General features: G+C 35.1%; 1 protein-coding gene across 18 annotated transcripts in view; it reads left to right on the top strand.

The window, feature by feature from the left end:
- BAZ2B (bromodomain adjacent to zinc finger domain 2B) overlaps nucleotides 1-21,589 on the top strand; it is a 400,154-nt gene that overhangs the window by 353,965 nt on the left and 24,600 nt on the right. For all 18 annotated transcript variants that reach the window (XM_043894803.1, XM_043894804.1, XM_043894812.1 and 15 more), the window contains 9 exons: nucleotides 767-981; nucleotides 1,836-1,910; nucleotides 2,708-2,951; nucleotides 10,687-10,749; nucleotides 11,758-11,902; nucleotides 18,410-19,062; nucleotides 19,471-19,744; nucleotides 19,908-20,063; nucleotides 20,572-20,732. In XM_043894803.1, the coding sequence (XP_043750738.1) occupies nucleotides 767-981; nucleotides 1,836-1,910; nucleotides 2,708-2,951; nucleotides 10,687-10,749; nucleotides 11,758-11,902; nucleotides 18,410-19,062; nucleotides 19,471-19,744; nucleotides 19,908-20,063; nucleotides 20,572-20,732 (1,986 nt within the window). The remainder of the gene's footprint in view (nucleotides 1-766; nucleotides 982-1,835; nucleotides 1,911-2,707; nucleotides 2,952-10,686; nucleotides 10,750-11,757; nucleotides 11,903-18,409; nucleotides 19,063-19,470; nucleotides 19,745-19,907; nucleotides 20,064-20,571; nucleotides 20,733-21,589) is intronic.

Raw genomic sequence — 21,589 nt, forward strand, 5'->3', positions numbered from 1 at the left:
ATCATTCCCAAGTTACTTTTATTTTCCTTTAGCTTTTGGCAAAAACCAAACTTATTTAAGGAATTCCCAAGTAATATTTAGCAAAACAGAAAATTCTAAATTTGTAAAGAAGTTAGAACTTACGTGTGTCCTCTGAAGGTATACTGTGTTCTCTTTGAAATCACTATCAGTAACTGAGGCTAATCAAGGCCCCTGTAGAACAGCATGTTAAGACTCTGTATTGCTACGTGGATACTCAATAAGTTCAAATTTATCTTAATTCCAATTAAGATACACATTTCAGTCAGTTTTACTCTAGGTAATATTACAGAGAGAGAAGTTTCCAGATATACCTGTTACTTTTTCCTCCATCTCCCTATTCATTCAGCATACCAGGCAATAAAATCCATGACACTGTAGAACCAGAAAACACAATAATAGTACTCTTCAACCCCTCTCCCACCACTACTGATGGATATAGCCTGTAAAACCTTCAGATAGTTTCTATTGCCAAAGAAGGTATGATTTTTTTAACCACAAATTCACATACTGTTCTCCACACCTAACTTTTAGCCAAGTTTGAAGGAGGAATGGAAAAATTACAAGTACTTGAAAGCTTGTCTGATCATCCGTTGACTGTTTTTATCTCCATTTCATCAAAAATTGTGAATAAAGCCCTTGTCAGTAATATCTAAATCATATAATACCAATATTTAAAAGTCTTACTGTTTATATTTTATGAGTCAGTATCAGTCCTTATACTGATAAAAACGCCAAACTTTTATAGGCCAAAACAGCTCTTGGAGAACATTTGCTGAATGTTGGTGTGAATCGAGACAATGTTTCCGAGATTTTGCAGATTTTTATGGAAGCACACTGTGGACAGACTGAACTTACTGAAAGCCTGAAGACTAAAGCTTTTCAGGCTCACACCCCAGCACAGAAAGCCTCAGTTCTGGCTTTCTTGATCAATGAACTGGCATGCAGCAAGAGTGTGGTGAGGTAAGCACATGTCTGGACTTTTCTGGTGATTATTTTCTGTTTTAAATTTGTCTAGTCACAAAGTAATACAAATTGCTTATAGAAAATTTGAAAGTAACAGACTACCACAAAGAAAAAAATTAAAATTATTCTAATCTCACCATTCAGAAATGACAAATGGTATTTTAATGTATTTCTTTTCAGCCTGTTAAAAAGAAATTTTGAATCATACTGTGTATAGTCCTTGTAACACTTCTTGTTTATTTGGTAATTTTATTATTTATTTGTATACTGAAATGTGAACAGTTTTTTGTTGCTATGACTCTAGAATCCAGTTCTGTTGTAAGAACTCAGAATTTTTCTTTTATCTTTGGTGGCAGATGACTACCTCATTTTTTGCTAGAAGCCATTTGTAGAATTATCCACCTACTTTTTATCATATGCTGATACAATCTTAATATTATTTGTTTATTGCATGTTAGTTTGCACTTTTTAAAAAAATACTTAATCTCATTTAAGAGTCAAAGTAAGTTCTCCACTATAATATTTGAAGATTTGGTGAACAAATTCCTCGTTCATCTTGTTCTTGCTATTCATTATTTTACAGATTTTAATTATGTTACTTTTATTCCTTTACCTTTCTAGGGAAAGAATCAATCCAAATATTTCAGAGCCATGCATTTCTACCATTGCTGGATGTTTTAAGTTTTCTGTACATCTCTTAGCTATGTACTAGTATAATTTTTCATTTGTTTTTGCTATTCATTGGCAATCATCATTTGTACTTAGCAAAAATCTGCATCATTTTATTTACCAAATTAATGTATCCCATTATGTTTTAATTTATGTCTTCTAATAAACTTTTGCATTGGCAGTGAAATCGACAAGAACATTGATTATATGTCAAACTTAAGGAGAGATAAATGGGTGGTAGAAGGTAAACTCCGCAAGTAAGTCCTATTTTATTAAAACTAATATACTGTTTTCCTTCTTCACAAATTTCTGAATAAAGCATACTAAGTGCAAAGATGGAATTTAAACTTTGTTTTGTCTAAAAATTAGAAACGGCAAAGTTTAATTAAGCTGAGATATAAAATTAATAAAACTCAGAGGCAGAGTTTTCAGTGGACAAAAGATATAATGAGATTCATTGAACTCACATGCTTCAAACTTAAAAGAAAGTCAATTTATCTTTCTTTCAAAGAAGTCAAGCAATCATATATTCAAAGATTGTTGTTTCTATCAGGTTACTTTTGTCATAAATGGAATCTGTTTGGAGCTACCACATTTTTCCTTAATTGCTTTCTAATTACAGTTTGCTTTTACAGAGAGTCTAACATATCCAAATATATTCAGCATTAAAACTCAATTAGCTTCCTGCCAGGAAATATAATGCTGAAATTATTCAACTTCTATGTTAAGAGGATAGTTTCTTTGCAGTAACTTGAATTGAAATTTACTCAGTCAGATAATATAGGATCAAGAACTATCCACTTGGCCATTCCTGAGTTAATCTCAGTTTTCTGTGTTTTTAAAAAAATGTATTCTGATTTCAAAGAGATAGTATAACTCTTAAAAGTTAACATATTTTATAATTTCTGTGAACATATTTCTTCTAATTTTTATTGTCATTGATATATTGGTTACTTTGAGAGAAATACCACATGCTTATAACTCATAGTATGATATTTAAAAAGTACAGAGGGAAGCCTTTTCTTCCGTATCATCATTTTTTTCATATTTAAAGGCTCAGAATCATTCATGCTAAGAAAACAGGCAAAAGAGACACTTCAGGTGGCATTGATCTTGGAGAAGAACAGCATCCATTGGGCACACCCACTCCAGGACGAAAAAGGAGGAGGAAGGGAGGAGACAGTGACTATGATGATGATGACGACGATGATAGTGATGACCAAGCTGATGAAGATGATGAAGATGAAGAAGAGAAAGAAGACAAAAAAGGAAAGAAGACTGAGATCTGTGAAGATGAGGTAATCAAATTTAGACTTGACTAATAGTGTATGAAATTTTGAAAATAATACAGAATTTGAAGTCAAATGGATTTGGGTTTGAATTCCATTGTGACACTCAACACAGTTTATTCATCTGAAAACTGAATATTATAATATTCACCTCAAGGTTTTTTGTGATGCTTAGGTAAATATTGAATAGAACCTCTACACATAGAAGGTACTTATGTTGAATAAAAGAAGTTAAATTTTTCTGTTTGTATAATAACTTGAGCGTTCTCCAAAGAATTATTCATATTCTTAATTTTAGGTATTTTTTTAATTCTATTAACGTGCTATCTTATGTTTATTTTGTACAGTACTTAATGCCTTCAAAGTGTTGTCAGGTGTAGTGAAACTGATGTATTTCTCAGATCCTAGTTTATTGAGTACATGGCTCTAGCACTTTTTTAACTTTTACTTTTATCACAGTATAGTTGATTGACAGTGCTGTGTTAGTTTCAGGTGTAAAGCAAAATGAATCAGTTACACATACACATACACCCACACACGTGTAAGCTTCTTTTTCTGTGTGGCCCTTACAGAGTACTGAGTGGAATTCCCTGTGTTGTGCAGCAGGTTCTCATTAGTCATCCCTTTACACATTGTAGTGTGTGCATGTCAATGTCAGTCTCCCACTTTCTCTCTCCTTCTTCCCCTTATCCCCCTAGTAACCATGCATTTGTTTTCTGCATCGGCTCTACTTATTTTTTTTTTAAGATTCTTTTCTCTGTGTAGACCATAATCAAAGATAAACAAAGCACTGAAACTCTCCTTTCAATTTACAGTTTCACAGAGGAAGACTTAGAGTAAGAAAGAATGATGTGTTAAATGTTAACTGCTTTGCTATCAGTATTTACAATGTATTAGGCAGGTACAAAAGAAGGACATTGAATCTTTCTGAGGAATAAATTATCACAAAGGCTCTCTGAACTCATTAGCTGAGGCTACAAGCTGGGCTGAATGCTAACCTAGAGAGAATCCAGGAATCCATGGAAAAATCTTCCAAGCAGAGAGAATAGCATGAGTAAGGACTCAGAAGCCTTGAAACCATAATGTGCTTTACAGGCCCTATAAGTGCTTCAGTAATACTAGACAGCCTCATATACAACAACTCTGAACTAGGATTTTATAGTTTTATGGTGATAGGAAGCCATTGAAGGGTTATAAGTGACGGAAGGACCTGGTCAGACTTGATTTTTCAGTGGCTCACTGTGTCAACTCTGTGGAAAACAAATAGATTTGGCTACAGCAAGATCAGAAGTGGGAAGATCAGTCAGAAGAGGCTGCTCTGGTTTAGGTGAATTGTGACAGGTCTGAAAATAGACCAATGGAAGGAAAAGACTCAATAAATATTGAGAAGGAAAAATGAATAGTCTTTGAAGATGGATTGTGTAGGTTGATGGAGGGAGAGATAGGATTGATTCCAGCTTTCTGGTAGGGGACTACCTGCTTTTGTTGCCACTACCTGATCTAAAGAATTCAGGAGGGACTTCCTTGGTGGCACAGTGGATGAGAATCCATGTGCAAATGCAGGGGACATGGGTTCCATCCCTGGTCCAGGAAGATTCCACATGTTGCAGAGCAACTAAGCCCGTGTGCCACAACTACTCAGCCCATATGGTGCAATAACTGAAGCCCGTGTGCCTAGATCTTGTGCTGTGCAACAAGAGAAACCACTACAGTGAGAAGCCTGTGCACCACAATGAAAAGTAACCCCCGCTCCCCGCAACTAGAGGAAGCCCACACAAAGCAATGAAGACCCAGTGCAGCCAAAGATAAATAAATAATGCTTTAAGAAAAACAAAACAAAAGACTGCATTGGCCATTAAAAAAAAGAGAAGAATCCAGAAGGAGCAGAGTAAATAGATGACAGCCGAGTAGAGGAATATAGAACAAATATCTGAAGTTAGGAAATGATACTAGGTTTTATTTTGAACATGTTGAATTTGAGGTGCCTGAGCAGTTTAGCAGTCAGTTGGATTAAAAACCCAAAGCCTGGAGAAGAGTTCGGTCTTGAAAATGTAGATCTGGAGGTTATTAGTACATAGACAATAGTTTAAATAATGAGTTGGATTAGTTTGCACAGAATTGGTTTGTTAGTGAGAGTAGTAATGAGATTGGAACCTCAGGGAATGTCAGTGTTTAAGAGCCTTCAGGACTTCTTGTTGAAGAATGAACAAAGGTAGAAAATTTCTGTAGTGGGTCAGGGATTGCCAAGACCAAGACCGCCTCCAAAGTCTGACTCACTAGGATGACTCACAGAAGTCAGCTTCTGGTCATGCTATGGCTACAAGTTATTGCAGCAAAAGGAAAAACAAAGCAAAACCATTAAAGAGAAATGGCATATGGGTCAATGTCCAGAGGAAGTCAGTCCCAGCTTTCAAGAGTCTTTCCCCACTAGAGTCACAAAGAATGGGCTTAATTCTCCTAGCAGTGTGTTGTGACATTTAAATTGTGTCGCAACTGAAATGTTTTGTTCTAAGGAAGTTCAATAGATACTGTGCCCAGAGTTTTATACAGGGATGGACACATAGGCACCCTCTGCATAGAAGGTGCCAAAACTCCAGCCTCCCCCCCTCCACAAAAAAGTAGGTGTTTGGTATAAACCACACTGTTAGCGCAGTTTAGGTCCAGCAAGCTATTCTTGTCACTCTGGGTTGGGGAACCCTCCAAAACTCAGGTTTCCAGATGCTAGCCAAGGGTCGGCTTTGTAAGCCAACCTTTCAATGCTTTCAAAGACCTACAATGTTAACTCTTTTCCACACATGTAATAATAAAAAGAATCAAGAAAATTAAACATTTTTAAAAAGAGGGAATTATAAACAGTGTTAAGGGAGGGCTTTCCCTGATGGGTCAGTGGTAAAGAATCTGTGTGCCAATGCTGGAGACACGGATTCAATCCCTGATGTGGGAAGATTCCACATGCTGCAGAGCAGCTAAGCCTGTGCACCACAACTAGCGAGCCGGTGCTCTGGAGCCCCCGAGCCACAGCTCCTGAGCCCATATGCTCTAGAGCTCGAGCTCCACAACAAGAGAAGCCACCGCAGTGAGAAGTCCGCACGCTACAGCTAGAGAGTAAGGCCCGCTCGCCGCAGCTATAGAAGACCCGCGCAGCAACAAAGACCCAGGACAGCCAAAAATAAATAAATAAATCCAATTGTCATGATTATTTTTTTAACGTTAAAGGAGCAGGAGGGTAATGTGAGGAGGGCTGAATGTGTTTGTTGTATTCGCCATCACAGAGGTGTTTGGTAACCAATGCCAGCACCATTTCTTTAGAGGGGTGAGAGCCAAAGCAAGGCTTTGAAAAGTGAGAAACAATGAAAAATGAGAAAGTGAACATGATTGTCTCAAGCATTATACCTCAAAAGAAAGGGTAGTTCCTAGAGGAGGACAAAGACCAGGGATTTTTCAGATGCAGAAGTTTTGAGACTATTTTTGGTTGAAGGGAGAGTCAGTAAAATGAGAGATAGGTGTGGATGATTAAAGCAATACAAGAAAATAATTAATAGTATAAGGTCCCTAGAGATATTAGAGGGATTCTGTTAAGGTAGAGATAGGTGGAATAACTTTGAAGAGTAGGCTAAAGGGAAGAAGGCAAGGTAATGGAGGAGTGTGTGTGTGTGTGTTTTTAAGGAAAGCTACCATAAGCCATGGAAATGGACATGTATAAAAAGGAGATAAAGGTTGATGTTTACCTTTTACAAGAAAAGAATGCTAGAAATATTGATAGGGTTGAAGAAATGGCATTCCAAAAACAAATACAGCCAAGCATTCTTCCTTCAAAGCCAGGATTATTTAGTGAAGGAAGTCTAGAAAAAACTCTTTTCCTTTCTTGTATCAACTCCATATTGCTGGAGAAATAAAGCTTAGAAAGATGAATTATTGATATATTATGTGAAAATAATATCTGATCAAGACCAATGATATTACTAAATCAAATTTTTACTTAATCTGGATAATAGTGTAATTTATAAAATCATGTGCTATACAATTCTCTTAAGTAAAAAATAGCATAAATGCAAAATATTTTCACAAATTACATATTTTAAACCAGAATGATTTGCTAGAGTGAGCTTTACTTATTTTAAGAGTAGTAGGCTGAAAAGGAGACTACTGTGAGATCCTTGCAGGAATTACTTCATAATGTTGTACTTCTGAAATCACTTGATCAAATACTCTCATGCTGTGACAAAAGGGTATATAATTTGGGTATCAACTGTAATTACCCAAAGATACTATTTATAACCAGTCTGCTTCCTTTGGCAAGTGGAGCTGTTTAGCAGAAATTAAACCTTTTTGATCAATATTAATCACCTTTTTAAAAAACAGAATTAGCATAACATTTCAGCACTTAATATTATAATTATTTTAAAGTGTTAGCTCTCATAAATGTGACAACTTTGTGTTCGGATATCAGTGCATTCTAATGGATAGTCACGCCATTAAACTAGAATTTATTTACAGAAATTGTGTTTCATTTGGCATTTTTCACATGGAGAATTAACAAACTCTAAATTGTTTTCTTTAAGGGAAATAAAAGAACTATTAAAAATCAGTATTAATGATTTAAAAATCATTATTGACATTTTAAGACTGCATGTGTCGTTTTAAAGTAGTATTTTATTTTTAGGAACATTTAATTATAGAGTTAATTAGATTGATCAAAATCCTGGCAAATGTGTATCTTGTTATTAAAGTGAGAAAACAGTTTAAAAGTGTTTGAAAATAAATAATATTTTAGGATCTAAGAGACCAAAGAAACATTTCTTTTACATGATTTGAGAGTTTTTCTTTATAATGAAGAATTTGTAGCCACTTACCAATTTCCTAATAAAATTAAAGGCTAACTTTTTAAAGAATCCAATTGATTTTCCTCCAAAAATAGGTTTGGCTTCTTGATTAAGTATACATGGTGTCAGTTGTTAATACCACATAAAGGACTAATTGCAGGAGCCTTTCCAGTGAGACCCATGTGATCCCTTTCAATTAGAACAGGGGTCTGGGATCTAATGCCTGATGATATGAAGTGGAGCTGATTTAATAATAATAGAAATAAAGTGCACAATAAATGTAATAAGCTTGAATCATCCCAAAATCATCCCCCCTCCAAGTCTGTGGAAAAATTGTCTTCCACGTAACCAGTCCCTGGTGCCAAAAAGGTTGGGGACCACTGAATTAGAAGATTATGCCCTTTAAGTCACAGCCCTTTGTCTTAAGGGTGATTCCCTCCTTTCTTCACTCTTCATTCCTTCAACATATGAACTCTCCATAATCCTTAGGTTTGTGTTGAGATCTTCATGAACTTTAACCTCACAAGGTGGTGTGTAGGAGATTATGTGGACAATTAAACTTTGACACAGAGGGACATATAACAGCCTTCTCTTCTGATTGGGAAAGCATGGCAGGCATAGATTCTGTATTCTTAATTTTGCTGTTATTGCCTTTCTCTCTGGCTTTTCAGATTCTTCATATCTCTTAAAATTATGAGGAATATTAACCAAAACTCCTTTAAATAAAGCCTTAGTAGATATTTTACTTCTTTTTTTTTATAAGAAAAGTCTTAGAAATGGTAGTTGGTTAATTTGAGTAATATATAGTTAGTTACTTTGATGTCTTATTTCAAATATTTGTTGATTGAATTGTTTTCTATATAAGCAAATTATCAAACATTTATCCTGCTGGTCAAAAGATCACTACATAGTCATACAGCTGTTAAGTATCTATTTAATTAAAGAGTCAAGATTTAAGGATCATTAGGCCTATTCTCTTTTAAATAGAAATGATGTTATTATTACCATAAATAATATGCCTAAACGCCTTTGGAAATTGGGTCTCATAAATTTGGGTAAAGCATAGATAGCTAATGGTAAAAGTTTGAAGTTTTCCTTTCCCTTCCTTTTATTGGGGAGATAACTATACTGGTTTAGAAATATCTGTTTGTGAGAATGGTTGGTGGCATTATGACTTTTAAAAAAGCCTTATTAAAAGTGAACACCAAAAACAAGTGCTTATATTTTTTAAATCGGAGATGTACCTGCAGTTTCTCATTAAAGTACATCTTTCAGAAAGAAAGAAAATAACCTTATTTATATGTTATGTACCAGAAAATTTGCTAGTTGCTTTCAGATCTGTTCTTTGTTGTTGTTGTTGTTTAGTCGCTAAGTCATGTCCAACTCTTTCATGACCCCTTGGGCCTGCCAGGCTCCTCTGTCCATGAGATTTTTCCCGACAAGAATACTGGAGTGAATTGCCAGTTTCCTTCTCCAGGGGATCTTCCCAGCCCAGAGATCAAACCCGCATCTCCTGATTAGCAGGCAGATTCTTTACCACTGAGCCACCTGGGAAGCCCCAGAATTGTTCTTAGTTCTCACAGAAGTCCCATGTTACAGATAATGTTATCACCAATTTACAGATTTTGGGAGAGTTAAATGATTTGCCTATATATGTAGCCTATGCTGCAGCTGAGGTCCAATGAAGTACATAAGGACTTCCTGGTGGCTCAGACGGTAAAGTATCTGCCTACAATGTGGGAGACCTGGGTTCAATCCCTGGATCAAGAAGATCTCGTGGAGAAGGAAATGGCAACCCACTCCAGTATTCTTGCCTGGAAAATCCCATGGATGGAGGAGCCTGGTAGGCTATTGTCCATGGGGTCGCAAAGAGTTGGACACAACTGAGCGACTTCACTTTCACTTGAAGTACATATACCTTATATTAATTCATGCTTTCCCTCTAAAACATATACATTGGGTGTTGCTTTCCCATATTTTTCAGAATGAAACATTTCATATAATTGCAAAATTTCTATTTATGAAATCAGTACCATTTATAGAAGAGATGATTATTCTAAAAGTTCAATGTGTTCAGAGTACAACTTACTCTTTTTTTGCTGTAAAATGACTCTTTCAGTTAATGTACCAGTATTTTTGCAGTCTCCCAGATTTAAAATGTTAATATCATAGTTTACTCCTTCCTTCATCTCCTTCACCCTTCTCTGCCTCACACGCATGAGTTGCCAGAATTTAACAGTTCTAACTATATCTCTTATATCCATTTCCTTTTCTCCTTTTCTATTCCTTTTATCCTAGTAAGACCCACATCCTCTTTTCCTCTTGAATTACTGCAACTATCTACTACCTAGATTTGCCAGTTGTAGTCCTTTCCCTGCTCCAGGCCATCTTACAGCTATTACCATACTAATCTTTGTAAAGCATAGTTCTGATATTTAGTCTCCCTCAAAGGATCATATTACTGTCCATTGCCAAGCATTTACAGCTCTAGACAGTGTAGCCCCAAGGTCATCTTTGCCTCATCTTCCTCCTTATCTCTTCACTTCAAACTCTCCATGTCCTCTTTTCCCTGATGAATCGATGCCTAACAAAGCTAAAACACAACTTCTTCCATATCGCCTTCCTTGGTATAGGTTCCCACTAGAATTAATCTCACCCTTCCCTGAGCTCCATGACTCTTAATCTCTACCTCTCTTGAGGTTCATAGAGCTTTCTGCTGTTTGGCAGTTTTTATTTATTAGTGTAATGTTTTATGTGTCTCCCTACCAGGTTAATGCTTTATCAAGACCAAGAACTGAGTCTTTTTCATTTCCATTGTGCCTGTCCTTGTACTTTGCATATAGGAGGCTTTCACTAAATATTTGCTGATTGACTAAATAAATCTTAAAAATGTAAATGATACTGTATTTTGTTATGTGTAGGATGAAGGTGACCAAGCAGCAAGTGTGGAAGAGCTAGAAAAACAGATTGAAAAACTGAGTAAAGTAAGCATTTTTCAGACTTTTTTTTTTTTTTTTTGGCAGCACTTCAAAAATCCACCTTGTATGGAATTAGTTTTTCTGGCTGCTAAATAAAAACAGGCTTCTTGTAACTAATTAAACTGAGATTTAGAAACATTCTTATAGTTATACCTTAAAAAGTTAATGCCAAGGTTAAAAACCTGTCTCTTAAGACATGATACTAAACTTAACCAGGGCCTATATTCTTCAGCTCTTCTTTTAAATACAAAATACCAACAATTACATGGTTTTATATCTTGGAATTAATTACTTCTAAAATTTAGTCAAACTTTATAGTAATAGTTTCTGCATCTTATGTTTTATTTTATATTAGTATGTTTGTAGATTTTATTTGCGTTGGATTTATACATTATACATATTTATGAATTTCATTAAAAATTGAGTTCAGTAGCATTAGTAAAGTTTTAGATGAATTTTCTGTTAAAAAATGAGTTTTTAAAAATATTATGAGACTGATATTATGATATACCTGTATATTATATCCATAGGGATATATATTACAAACTTATCCCCAAATTTATTCATATGTTACCTAGGTTTATAGCATGAATATAAAAATAGGCAAATACAGGTCTGGTCAATTATGTATATGAATATTATTTGTTATATATTGTAATAAGTAGAATTAAGCCAAAATTCAGTGAAATACTTGATCACATTGCATTGTTCACTGTCAAGTGTAAGACATGCTTTACTATATGACACTTGATAAAATAAAACTTATCTTTTTAATCCATGACAACAAAAATATTCCTCTTATCCTCAAAGTGATTTCTGTCGTTATAAGTTACTGAAATTGAAGTCAGGAATGTAATATTTAACTCTGCTCTCTTTACTCACTAGTGAAATTTATCTGCTTTTATTTAATTTATCTGCCTTTATTAAAGGCATAAGAGTGATAAAGTCACTTACATATTAATTTTTGCAGCACTTAACACTCAGAGCTTAATTTTATGCATCATTTTTTAACAGCAACAGAGTCAGTACAGAAGGAAGCTCTTTGACGCTTCTCACTCTTTACGTTCGATGATGTTTGGCCAGGATCGTTACAGACGCCGGTACTGGATTCTTCCCCAGTGTGGGGGGATTTTTGTAGAAGGCATGGAGAGTGGTGAAGGTAGGAACTATTAATCTGTTACAAAGTAATATAAGGAACCATATTTTTTAAAGCCCTGTTACTCCTCCAATATGTTTTGTGCTTCCAGAATCAAATTTCCTTTATGGATAAACACTGTAAAACCTTGATTCCCATTCCTTTTGAATTTGTAATGCCCCTTGCTCTGATAAATATTCCTTCTCTCTCCATGACTTTTTTCTGCCACTCTCTGACAACAAACATAAACTATTCTTTTTCTTATTTAGTGAACAAAGATCTTCCACTATATTATCCTTTATAACTGCTGCTTCACTTCTGTTCCTTTCCATTGTCAAGTTTTCCAACATGTGGTTTATTCTTTAACTTTGGCAGCAAGTATCCATCCTGACAGTATCCCTGGAGGTAACTTGCTTCAATCTAAGACCCTTATTCATCATCACTCATCTTAAAATCTTGTTCATATTTGAAATCTGTGGTCATCTCCTCCTCCATGAAGCTTCCTTACTTGAGTTTCATATTACCACACAATCCTACAGTCTACCTTTGGACTATATTTTTTGCTGGCTCCTTTCCTGTTCCATTAACTAGCATATAATAGAATGTATATATTTTCTCAGTAAACCATCTGAATTGAACTTTTCAGAACTTTGTATCTGGATGGTTCCAAATGTTTAAATTCTGATGGGGCCAAAAGTGTTATGTCAGTGTTTATAGGTTCTGGGATATAGCTATTGCCCCGTGGTGGCACATGGAGGCAAAATACTTCTTTCAATACAGTTTTTTTAAAATTCCTAGTATATGCCAGGCATTTCTAGGTATTGCAGGAGGTTGAAAGATATATAAAACATAATACATACCACATAGAAATTTAACAATCCTTTGAAGAGAGGGGATTGATTAATCACATAGACATCTAGATCTAGAACACAAATCATATAAAGCAGTTGTTTTTAACATTTTGTTTTTAGCAATGGAACTACACTTTTTTAAAAAGGGTGGGAATGCAAGTTGACACAGTCACTGTGGAGAACAATATGGAGGTTTGAAGATTCCTTTAAAAATTAGGAATAAAACTACCGTATGACCCAACAGTTGTACTCCTGGGCATATATCCAAGGAAACCAAAATTGAAAAACACACATGTACCCAAATGTTCATCACAGATAGCTAGGACATGAAAGCAATCTAGATGTCCATTAACAGATGAATGGATAATGAAGTTGTGGTACATACAGACAATGGAATATTAACCAGGAAAAGGAGCGCATTTGACTCAGTTCTAATGAGGGGGGTTGATGAACCTAGAGCCTGTTATACAGGGTGAAGTAAGTCAGAAGGAGCCAAACAAATACCGTATATTAATGCATATCTATGGACTCTAGAAAGATGGTAATTATGAACCTACTGCAGGGCAGCAGTAGAGACATGGAGCTTCCCTGGTTGCTCAGCTGGTAAAGAATCTACCTGCAATGCAGGAGACCCCACTTCAATTCCTGGGTCGGGAAGATCCCCTGGAGAAGGGATAGGCTACCCTCTCCAGCATTCTCGGGCTTCCCTGCTGGCTCAGACAGTAAAGAATCCACCTGTAATGCAGGAGACCTGGGTTCCGTCCCTAGGTTGGAAAGATCCCCTGGAGGAGGGCTTGGAGACCACTCCACTATTGTTGCCTGGAGAATCCCAGAGGAGCCTGTTGGGCTGCAGTCCATGGGGTCACAAAGAGTTGGACACGATTGGGCAACTAAGCACAGCACAGCACAATGGAGACACAATCATAGAGTGTGCCTTGCAGACACGGAGGGTGAGGGGAGGAGAGGGGGGCAGATGGAGACAGTAGTATGAAAACATATATATTACTAAAATATATATATATGTTACTATATGTAAAAATTCTGGGGCTCCAAAATCACTGCAGATGGTGACTGCAGCCATGAAATTAAAAGGCGCTTGCTCCTTGGAAGAAAAGTTATGACCAACCAACCTAGACAGCATATTTAAAAGCAGAGACATTACTTTGTCAACAAAGGTCTGTCTAGTCAAGGCTATGGTTTTTCCAGTAGTCATGTATGGATGTGAGAGTTGGACTATAAAGAAAGCTGAGCCCTGAAGAATTGATGCTTTTGAACTGTGGTGGTGGAGAAGACTCTTGAGAGTCCCTTGGACTGCAAGGAGATCCAACCAGTCCATCCTAAAGGAGATCAGTCCTGAATATACATTGGAAGGACTGATGCTGAAGCTGAAACTCCAATACTTTGGCCACCTGATGTGAAGAACTGACTCATCTGAAAAGACCGTGATTCTGGGAAAGATTGAAGGCAGGAGGAGAAGGGGACGACAGAGGATGAGATGGTTGCATGGCATCACTGACTCGATGGACATGAGTTTGAGTAAACTCTGAGAGTTGGTGATGGACAGAGAGGCCTGGCGTGCTGCAGTCCATGGGGTCACAAAGAGTCAGACATGACTGAGTGAACTGAACTGATATGTCAAATTAGATTGCCAGTGGAAATCTACTGTGTAACACAGGGAGCTCAAATCCAATGCTCCGTGACAACCTAGAGGAGTGTGTAGGGTAAGAGGTGGGAGGGAGGTTCAAGACGTAGGGGGCATACATATACTATATGACTGATTCATGTTGATATATGGCAGAAACAAACACAATATTGTACAGCAATTATCCTCCAATCAAAAATAAATAAATTTAAAAAACAAGAAAAATTTCACAAGGAAAAACAAAAACAAAAAATCTTATGGGGACAAGGAGGTTCATGAAATATGCATTTAATGTGCTTAGAATAGTGGCTGGCATGTAGGCATTGATGGCATATAGTAAACAGTGTTGTTATTGCTTTGCATAATAATATATTTCTTATGAATGTAAATTGTATGAATTAAGAATATAAAATCATGTGTTGGAATGATGTATATAAGTCATGCTCTGCTTCTCTCAGGGCAGAAGTAGCTACCAAATGGAATCAGGGAGGGGTATAAGAAGGCTTCAATTGTACTTTATTTCTTTTTCAAAATTGATGTCAGTGTTGATTTAATAGGGTAGTGTGGTGGTTCTTTTTTTAACTTTTTGCTTAAAATATTTAAAAATAAGCATGGAAAATTAATTAAAATTGTAAGTTAATATAACCAACAAAAATAAGTGGTACTAATCATATTAAAAAACTTCTGTATAACAAAGGAAATCTTGAATGAAAGGCAACCTATTGAATGAGGATAAATATCTGCAAATTATATATCTCATAAGGGACTAACATCCAAAATGTATAAAGATCTTATACAATTCAACAGGAGAAAAACAATCTGATTTTAAAACAGGCAGAGTTTCTAAATAGACATTCTCCCAAAGAGGACACACAGATTGTAACATGATAAGATTCTCAACATCATTAATCAAAATTCAATCAAATCAAAATCCTCATGAAATATCATCTCTCACTTGTCAGAATGGCTGTTATCAAAAAGACAAGAAATAACAAGTGCTGGTGAGGGAGAATATTGAGAAAAAAGGAACCTTTTTTTATACTGTTAGTGGGAATGTAAATTGGTACAGGCACAATGGAAAACAATATGTAAATTGATACAGCCATTATGGAAGAGAGTATGGAGATTCCTTAAAAAACTAGAAAGAAAAAAACAAAACTAGAAATAAAACCACCATACAACCCAGCAATACTACTTCTAGGCATATACCCTGGGAAAACCAAAACTGAAAAAGACACATGTACTCCAGTGTTCACTGCAGCACTATATATAATAGATAGGACATGGAAGCAACCTAGATGTCCATCGACAGGATGAATGGATAAAGTAGCTGTGGTACATTTATACAATGGAATACTACTCAGCCATAAAAAAGAACACATTGAGTCAGTTCTAATGAGATAGATGAACCCAGAGTGTATTAAACTGAGTGAATTAAGTCAGAAGGAGAAAAACAAATACTGTATATTAATGCATCTATGTGGAATCTAGAAAGACAGTACTGATGAACCTATTTGCAGGGCAGCAATGGACATGCAGACATAGAAAACAGACTTATGGACAAGGGCAGGGAAGGAGGAGAGGAGAGGTTAAGATGAATGGAGAGAATAGCATGGAAGCATATACACTAACATATGTAAAATAGATAGCCAATGGAAATCTGCTCAGTGACTTAGGGAACTAAAACCAGGGTGCTGTAACAACCTAGAGGGGTGGGGAAGGGTGGGAAGTGGAGGGAGGTTCAAGAGGGAGGGGACAAATATACTCCTACGGCTAATTCATGTTAATGTATGGCAGAAATGAAACCAATATTGTAAAGCAATAATCAATCAATTAAAAATAAACATAATTAAAAAACAGAGTTAAGAACAACAACATGGAGGCTCCTCAAAAAATTGAAACTAGAACTACCATATAATCAATAGAAATCTAATTTAAAATGACAAAATTGTGAGTCACTTGAAGGTACAAAGCCTTGTTGAAGCTAAAAAACAAAGAAATATCCCAGAGTGGCTTTCCCTTAACTGTAATAAGAATCATCTGAGAAGCTACAAACAAAAATGAGCACTGCCCCAGGCCAATTAAATATCCCTCCTTTCGTTTTATCTTTCAAGAATTATTTACTGAGCTTCTATTTTATAGCAGCCACGATGTTAGGCATTTGGGATCCAATAACAAGCAAGATAGACATCCTCTGCTTTTAAGTAAAGCTTGTTAATTTAAATTCTGGTGTGTGGATGGAGGTGGAGAAAAGAAACAGATTATTGTTTATAATGATAAATTCTGTGAAGGAAATATATAGAATGATAACCTAAAGTGAATGGGTAAAATAAGATACAGTGGTATAATGCACAACCGAGGGAATATAGCCAATATTTTTAAATAACTATACCGGGAATATAACCTTTAAAAATTGTGAATCACTACATTTTATACCTGTGACATATAATATTGTACCTCAGCTCTATGTCAATAAAATAAATAAAGTGAACAGGCTAGGGATTCTACTCTAGATAAAGTGGAAACCTTTATCAGATCAGAGAAACATATCTTGATCAGAGAAAACCTCTGTGAGGAAATGACTTGATCTGAGACATGAAGGAAAAGGAGCCAGAAATGGTATCCCAGGCAGAGGAAGCGGCAAGTGCAAAGTGCCCCAGAAAACAAAGAACTGGGCATGTTTGAGAAGCTGAAGAAAGGGGAGAAAAGAGCAAGCTTTAGCAAGTACAAGAATGGTCAGAGGTTATAGAAATTTTCAGCATTGTAGGCCTACATTGTAGGCCTTGCTTAGAAGTTAAGATTTTATTCCAGGTTGCAGAAGAGTGAATAGTAGTGTCTCATTTCTGTAATAGTGCAAAATGATAGTCATATTGATATATATGCATATAAGATTTCTAGAAGGATACATAGATATGATTAATTAACCACAGTTACCTCTGAAGAATAGAAATAGGGACTGAGGGAGTAGGGCAGGAACGGTTTAATTTATACCTGTCATTACTGAATATTTTACCTTGGACATACGTTACTTTTCAAATTGAATAAAGTACTGAATTTATATTTTTAAAATAATTCTTATAAATTATTTTTGAAACACTGTTCAAAAATATGAACCAGAAGTTCACAAAGGAGAAATGCCAATAAACCCATGAAAAGATATTCAGCCTTACTGGCGATCAAGAAAAAAAAAAAGGAGGTTTTAATTTTTATCTCCCAGTTATTGGCAAAAACAAAAAAAACATTGATAGTATTTAGTTTCCTTGCGGGTGTAGGCAAACAGATGCTCTTACTTCTGGTATGAATGTGTGTTGATCTAAACTTTTGGTTTGACAACGTACTTCAAAAACTCTGAAAAGTATATATCTTAGTACTCAGTAAGTATCCTAAGGAAGTAAATTTTTTTTTAAAAATGTAAGACCAAAGATACAGATGCACATCATCATTTATAGCGTTATTTATAATAGCAAATAACTGGGCCCTCTTAATAGCCATTAGTAGAAGATGGATTATTTAAATTGATGATGTATTCCACTGAGTATTCTATAGCCATTAAAATTTATGTAGTTATGTATTTATTTATGTATGTATGTATTATTTATGTATTATGTATTTATTTATTTATGTAATTATTGATATATCAGGATGTTTACAGAGCAAACCACGTAGGTAAGAATATTATGTATATAATAAGATTTACTTTTTTAAAAATTTATAGGTTTAAGTGTATATGTATGTGCATATAGAAGGCCTGCAAGTGTTATTCAAAAATATTAATAGTAATTTTTGCTGTATATTAGGGCTTTTAAATTTTTTTAAATTTTAGTTTTTTGTAATTATTAGTTGCAAAATTATATTAATTTTCCAATGAGCAAAAAATCTAATCTATAAAAAAGGGGGAAATGGAGAGTATTATGTAATCTATAAAGGTTTCCTAAAAATATTTATGCATGTAACTTGATAAGTAGTAAAAGAATATAATTACATAGTATTGGTTTGATCTGGAGTAATAAAGTTTTATAATGCTTTTCAATTTTTTAGGACTAGAAGAAATTGCAAAAGAAAGAGAAAAACTAAAAAAGGCAAAAAGTATCCAAATCAAAGAAGAAATATTCGAGACTTCTGAGGACACTTTAAATTGTTCAAATCCAGATCACTGTGAGCAAAAGGAAGATACTAAAGAAAAAGATAACACAAATCTGTTTCTTCAGAAACCTGGCTCTTTTTCAAAATTAAGCAAACTTTTAGAAGTAGCTAAGATGCCTCCTGAGTCAGATGTAATGACCCCCAAACCAAATAGTAGTGCAAATGGATGCACACTGTCATATCAAAACAGTGGAAAACATTCATTGGGCAGCATTCAATCAACAGCAACACAAAGCAACATGGAAAAGACAGACTCTAATAATCTGTTCAATACCAGTTCAGGTGGTCCAGGGAAGTTCTGTAGTCCTCTCCCCAATGACCAGTTGTTAAAGACATTAACTGAAAAGAATAGGCAGTGGTTTAGCCTTTTGCCAAGGACACCTTGTGATGACACATCACTTACCCATGCGGTTGTGTCAACTGCTTCTTCAGTGACCCCTCAGTCTCAGCCACTATCTAAGTCACCCTCACCCACCCCAGCTCCTCTTCTTGGATCATCTGCTCAGAATCCCGTTGGCCTCAATCCATTTGCTTTATCGCCTCTTCAGGTTAGTGCTGTTAATTGTAACTCATGTTTATGTTGCTTTGTCTAATCTTTGATCCCGTAAATGTTTTCTTAAGGGAAATCAGTTCAATGTTATAATTATTCCTGCCATGGCTTGAAAACTGAAGAGCCAAAATTGTTATCGCCAAACTTCATCAGAACTACTTATGTCTAAGTTAAAGACTTCTCTAACTACTTTTTAGCTTATTATTATTACATTATCTAAAAAGAAATTACTTTGAGGAGCAAACAAAACATGAAATTTAACACTGTTACTGTTGTATTTAGTCTGCCTCTAATTGTGATATGTGAAAGAATATTTTTTCAGAATTTTAAAAAACAATTTCTGGTTCTAAACACTTTTTCTAACTCCTTAGATTGTCCGACTTCTAAAATGTCTTGTTTCTTGCAGGTGAAAAGTGGAGTGTCTATGATGGGACTCCAGTTTTGTGGGTGGCCTGCTGGCGTGCTTACTTCCAATATTCCATTTACATCACCTTTACCTAATCTGGGATCAGGGTTGGGATTGTCAGAAGGAAATAGTAATACATTCGTGACTCCTAATGTTGCAGCAAGTAAAAGTGAATCTCCAGTACCACAGAATGAAAAAGTCTCTTCAACTCAACCTGCAGTTGTTGAAGTAGCAAAACCAGTAGATTTTCCTAGTCCAAAACCCATTCCAGAAGGTATGGTTTATAGTCACTTACTTAATTTTATTGTTACAGATTCCACATGATAACTGAATCTTTGAGGATTATATGTTTAGTTATAAATCTTTTGATTTGCATTGTGCCATTAATTCATATTCAATATATTTATAAAAAGATCTACATATTTATTTTAACTTAGAAATGCAGTTTGGTTGGTGGAGAATTATTGACCCAGAGGACCTAAAAGCTTTGCTCAAAGTGCTCCATCTCAGAGGGATAAGAGAAAAGGCATTACAAAAGCAAATTCAGAAACACTTGGATTATATTACTCAAGCTTGCATTAAGAATAAGGATGGTATGTACTTAGGAGAGATTTCTGTTCTCTTGCATAGTTATGATAATTAATCCTTTAATCTTAAAACATTTGAGTATATCATAATGCTTAATTTATTACTAGTAAGCATTTGCTCAACAAACAGTACCTCCTTAAATAGCTATTACTTTCTTATAATTTGTCACAACCTGTAGACTTATTGTTTTATTCCTTAGAAAAGGATGTTCCTACTTTAAAGAGTAATTTGCTGGAAATTTCCTGGCAGTCCAGTGGTTAGGACTCTGTGCTCTCACTGCCAGGGTCCAGGTTTGATCAATCCCTTGGAAAACTAAAAATTGCCACAAGCCACATGGCACAGCTTAAAAAAAAAAAAAAAAAGAAGACGAAGAATCTACCTATGTTTACACACAAAAAATACATTTTTATGTTTTAAGTTATACGTATATGTTATCCCTGGAATCTTATTCACTGTCTAGAAGAAATTATTAGAATAAAGCAGATATTAAAATTAATTTATTTTCAACTATAGTTGCCATTATTGAATTAAATGAAAATGAAGAAAACCAGGTAACTCGAGACATTGTGGAGAACTGGTCAATAGAAGAACAAGCAATGGAAATGGATTTGAATATTCTTCAACAGGTAGAAGATCTAGAAAGGAGAGTTGCATCAGCAAGTTTGCAAGTGAAGGTAAAATTGACTTGGAATGAAATCTGTTTTTAGGATGATGGAAGGTAACTGTTATTTGTTATATGCCTGATATGTGCCAGTTACTCTGCTAAATGTTTTCATTTTATCTCATTTAATTCTCAAAATGATCCTGAATTAATTTTCCCCATCTCACAGGTAAGGAACAAGACTCAAAGTAAGTAACATGCCAATGGTCATATAGTAAATGGCTAAATGTGAATTCAAATCAAGTCTGTCTGACTCCAGAGCCTGTGTTCTTTTTTTACTAAATCTTTCTGCTCCTTAATGATACTCAAAACTGTCATTTCTAGTATGCGGTTTTTTACCACAAGCATTATTTCACCTTTTTACCCGTGATACATATAATGCTCTATCAAATTCCTGCTATACTTTTTCATATAGACGAACTTCCTTATATCCAAGCCATGTTATATGTCAAAATCTTATACTATATAATTTAAAATTATAGAATATATATCCAAATATACATTATACTATGATATACATATTCATGTGTACTCCATATATATGTAAATTTTAAATTAATTTATTTATCTACTGGGCATTACCATGTCACAAGTATTTACCATGAACAGAACTGGCTTCTGATGGACAGGGAGGAGGAAGGCTTTATCTTTGCCCAAGAATTTTCAGTTTTGGAAAGAGGGGTGTAAAGGTTTTCTCAATTGATAATAAGGTGATGTCTCTGAATAAATGGATGGATGATGAATAAGTGTGAAATACCTGGAAAAGTTTAGGAAAATGTAGGCTCTGTGTAATTTGATTTGATATTTTGTGTTTTATTCAGATGAGAAATTTATGCTATAACATTATCCTGTGATATTTGGAAATTTTTG

This window comes from Cervus elaphus, chromosome 33 (assembly GCF_910594005.1).
Source record: "Cervus elaphus chromosome 33, mCerEla1.1, whole genome shotgun sequence".
Lineage (NCBI taxonomy): Eukaryota > Metazoa > Chordata > Mammalia > Artiodactyla > Cervidae > Cervus > Cervus elaphus.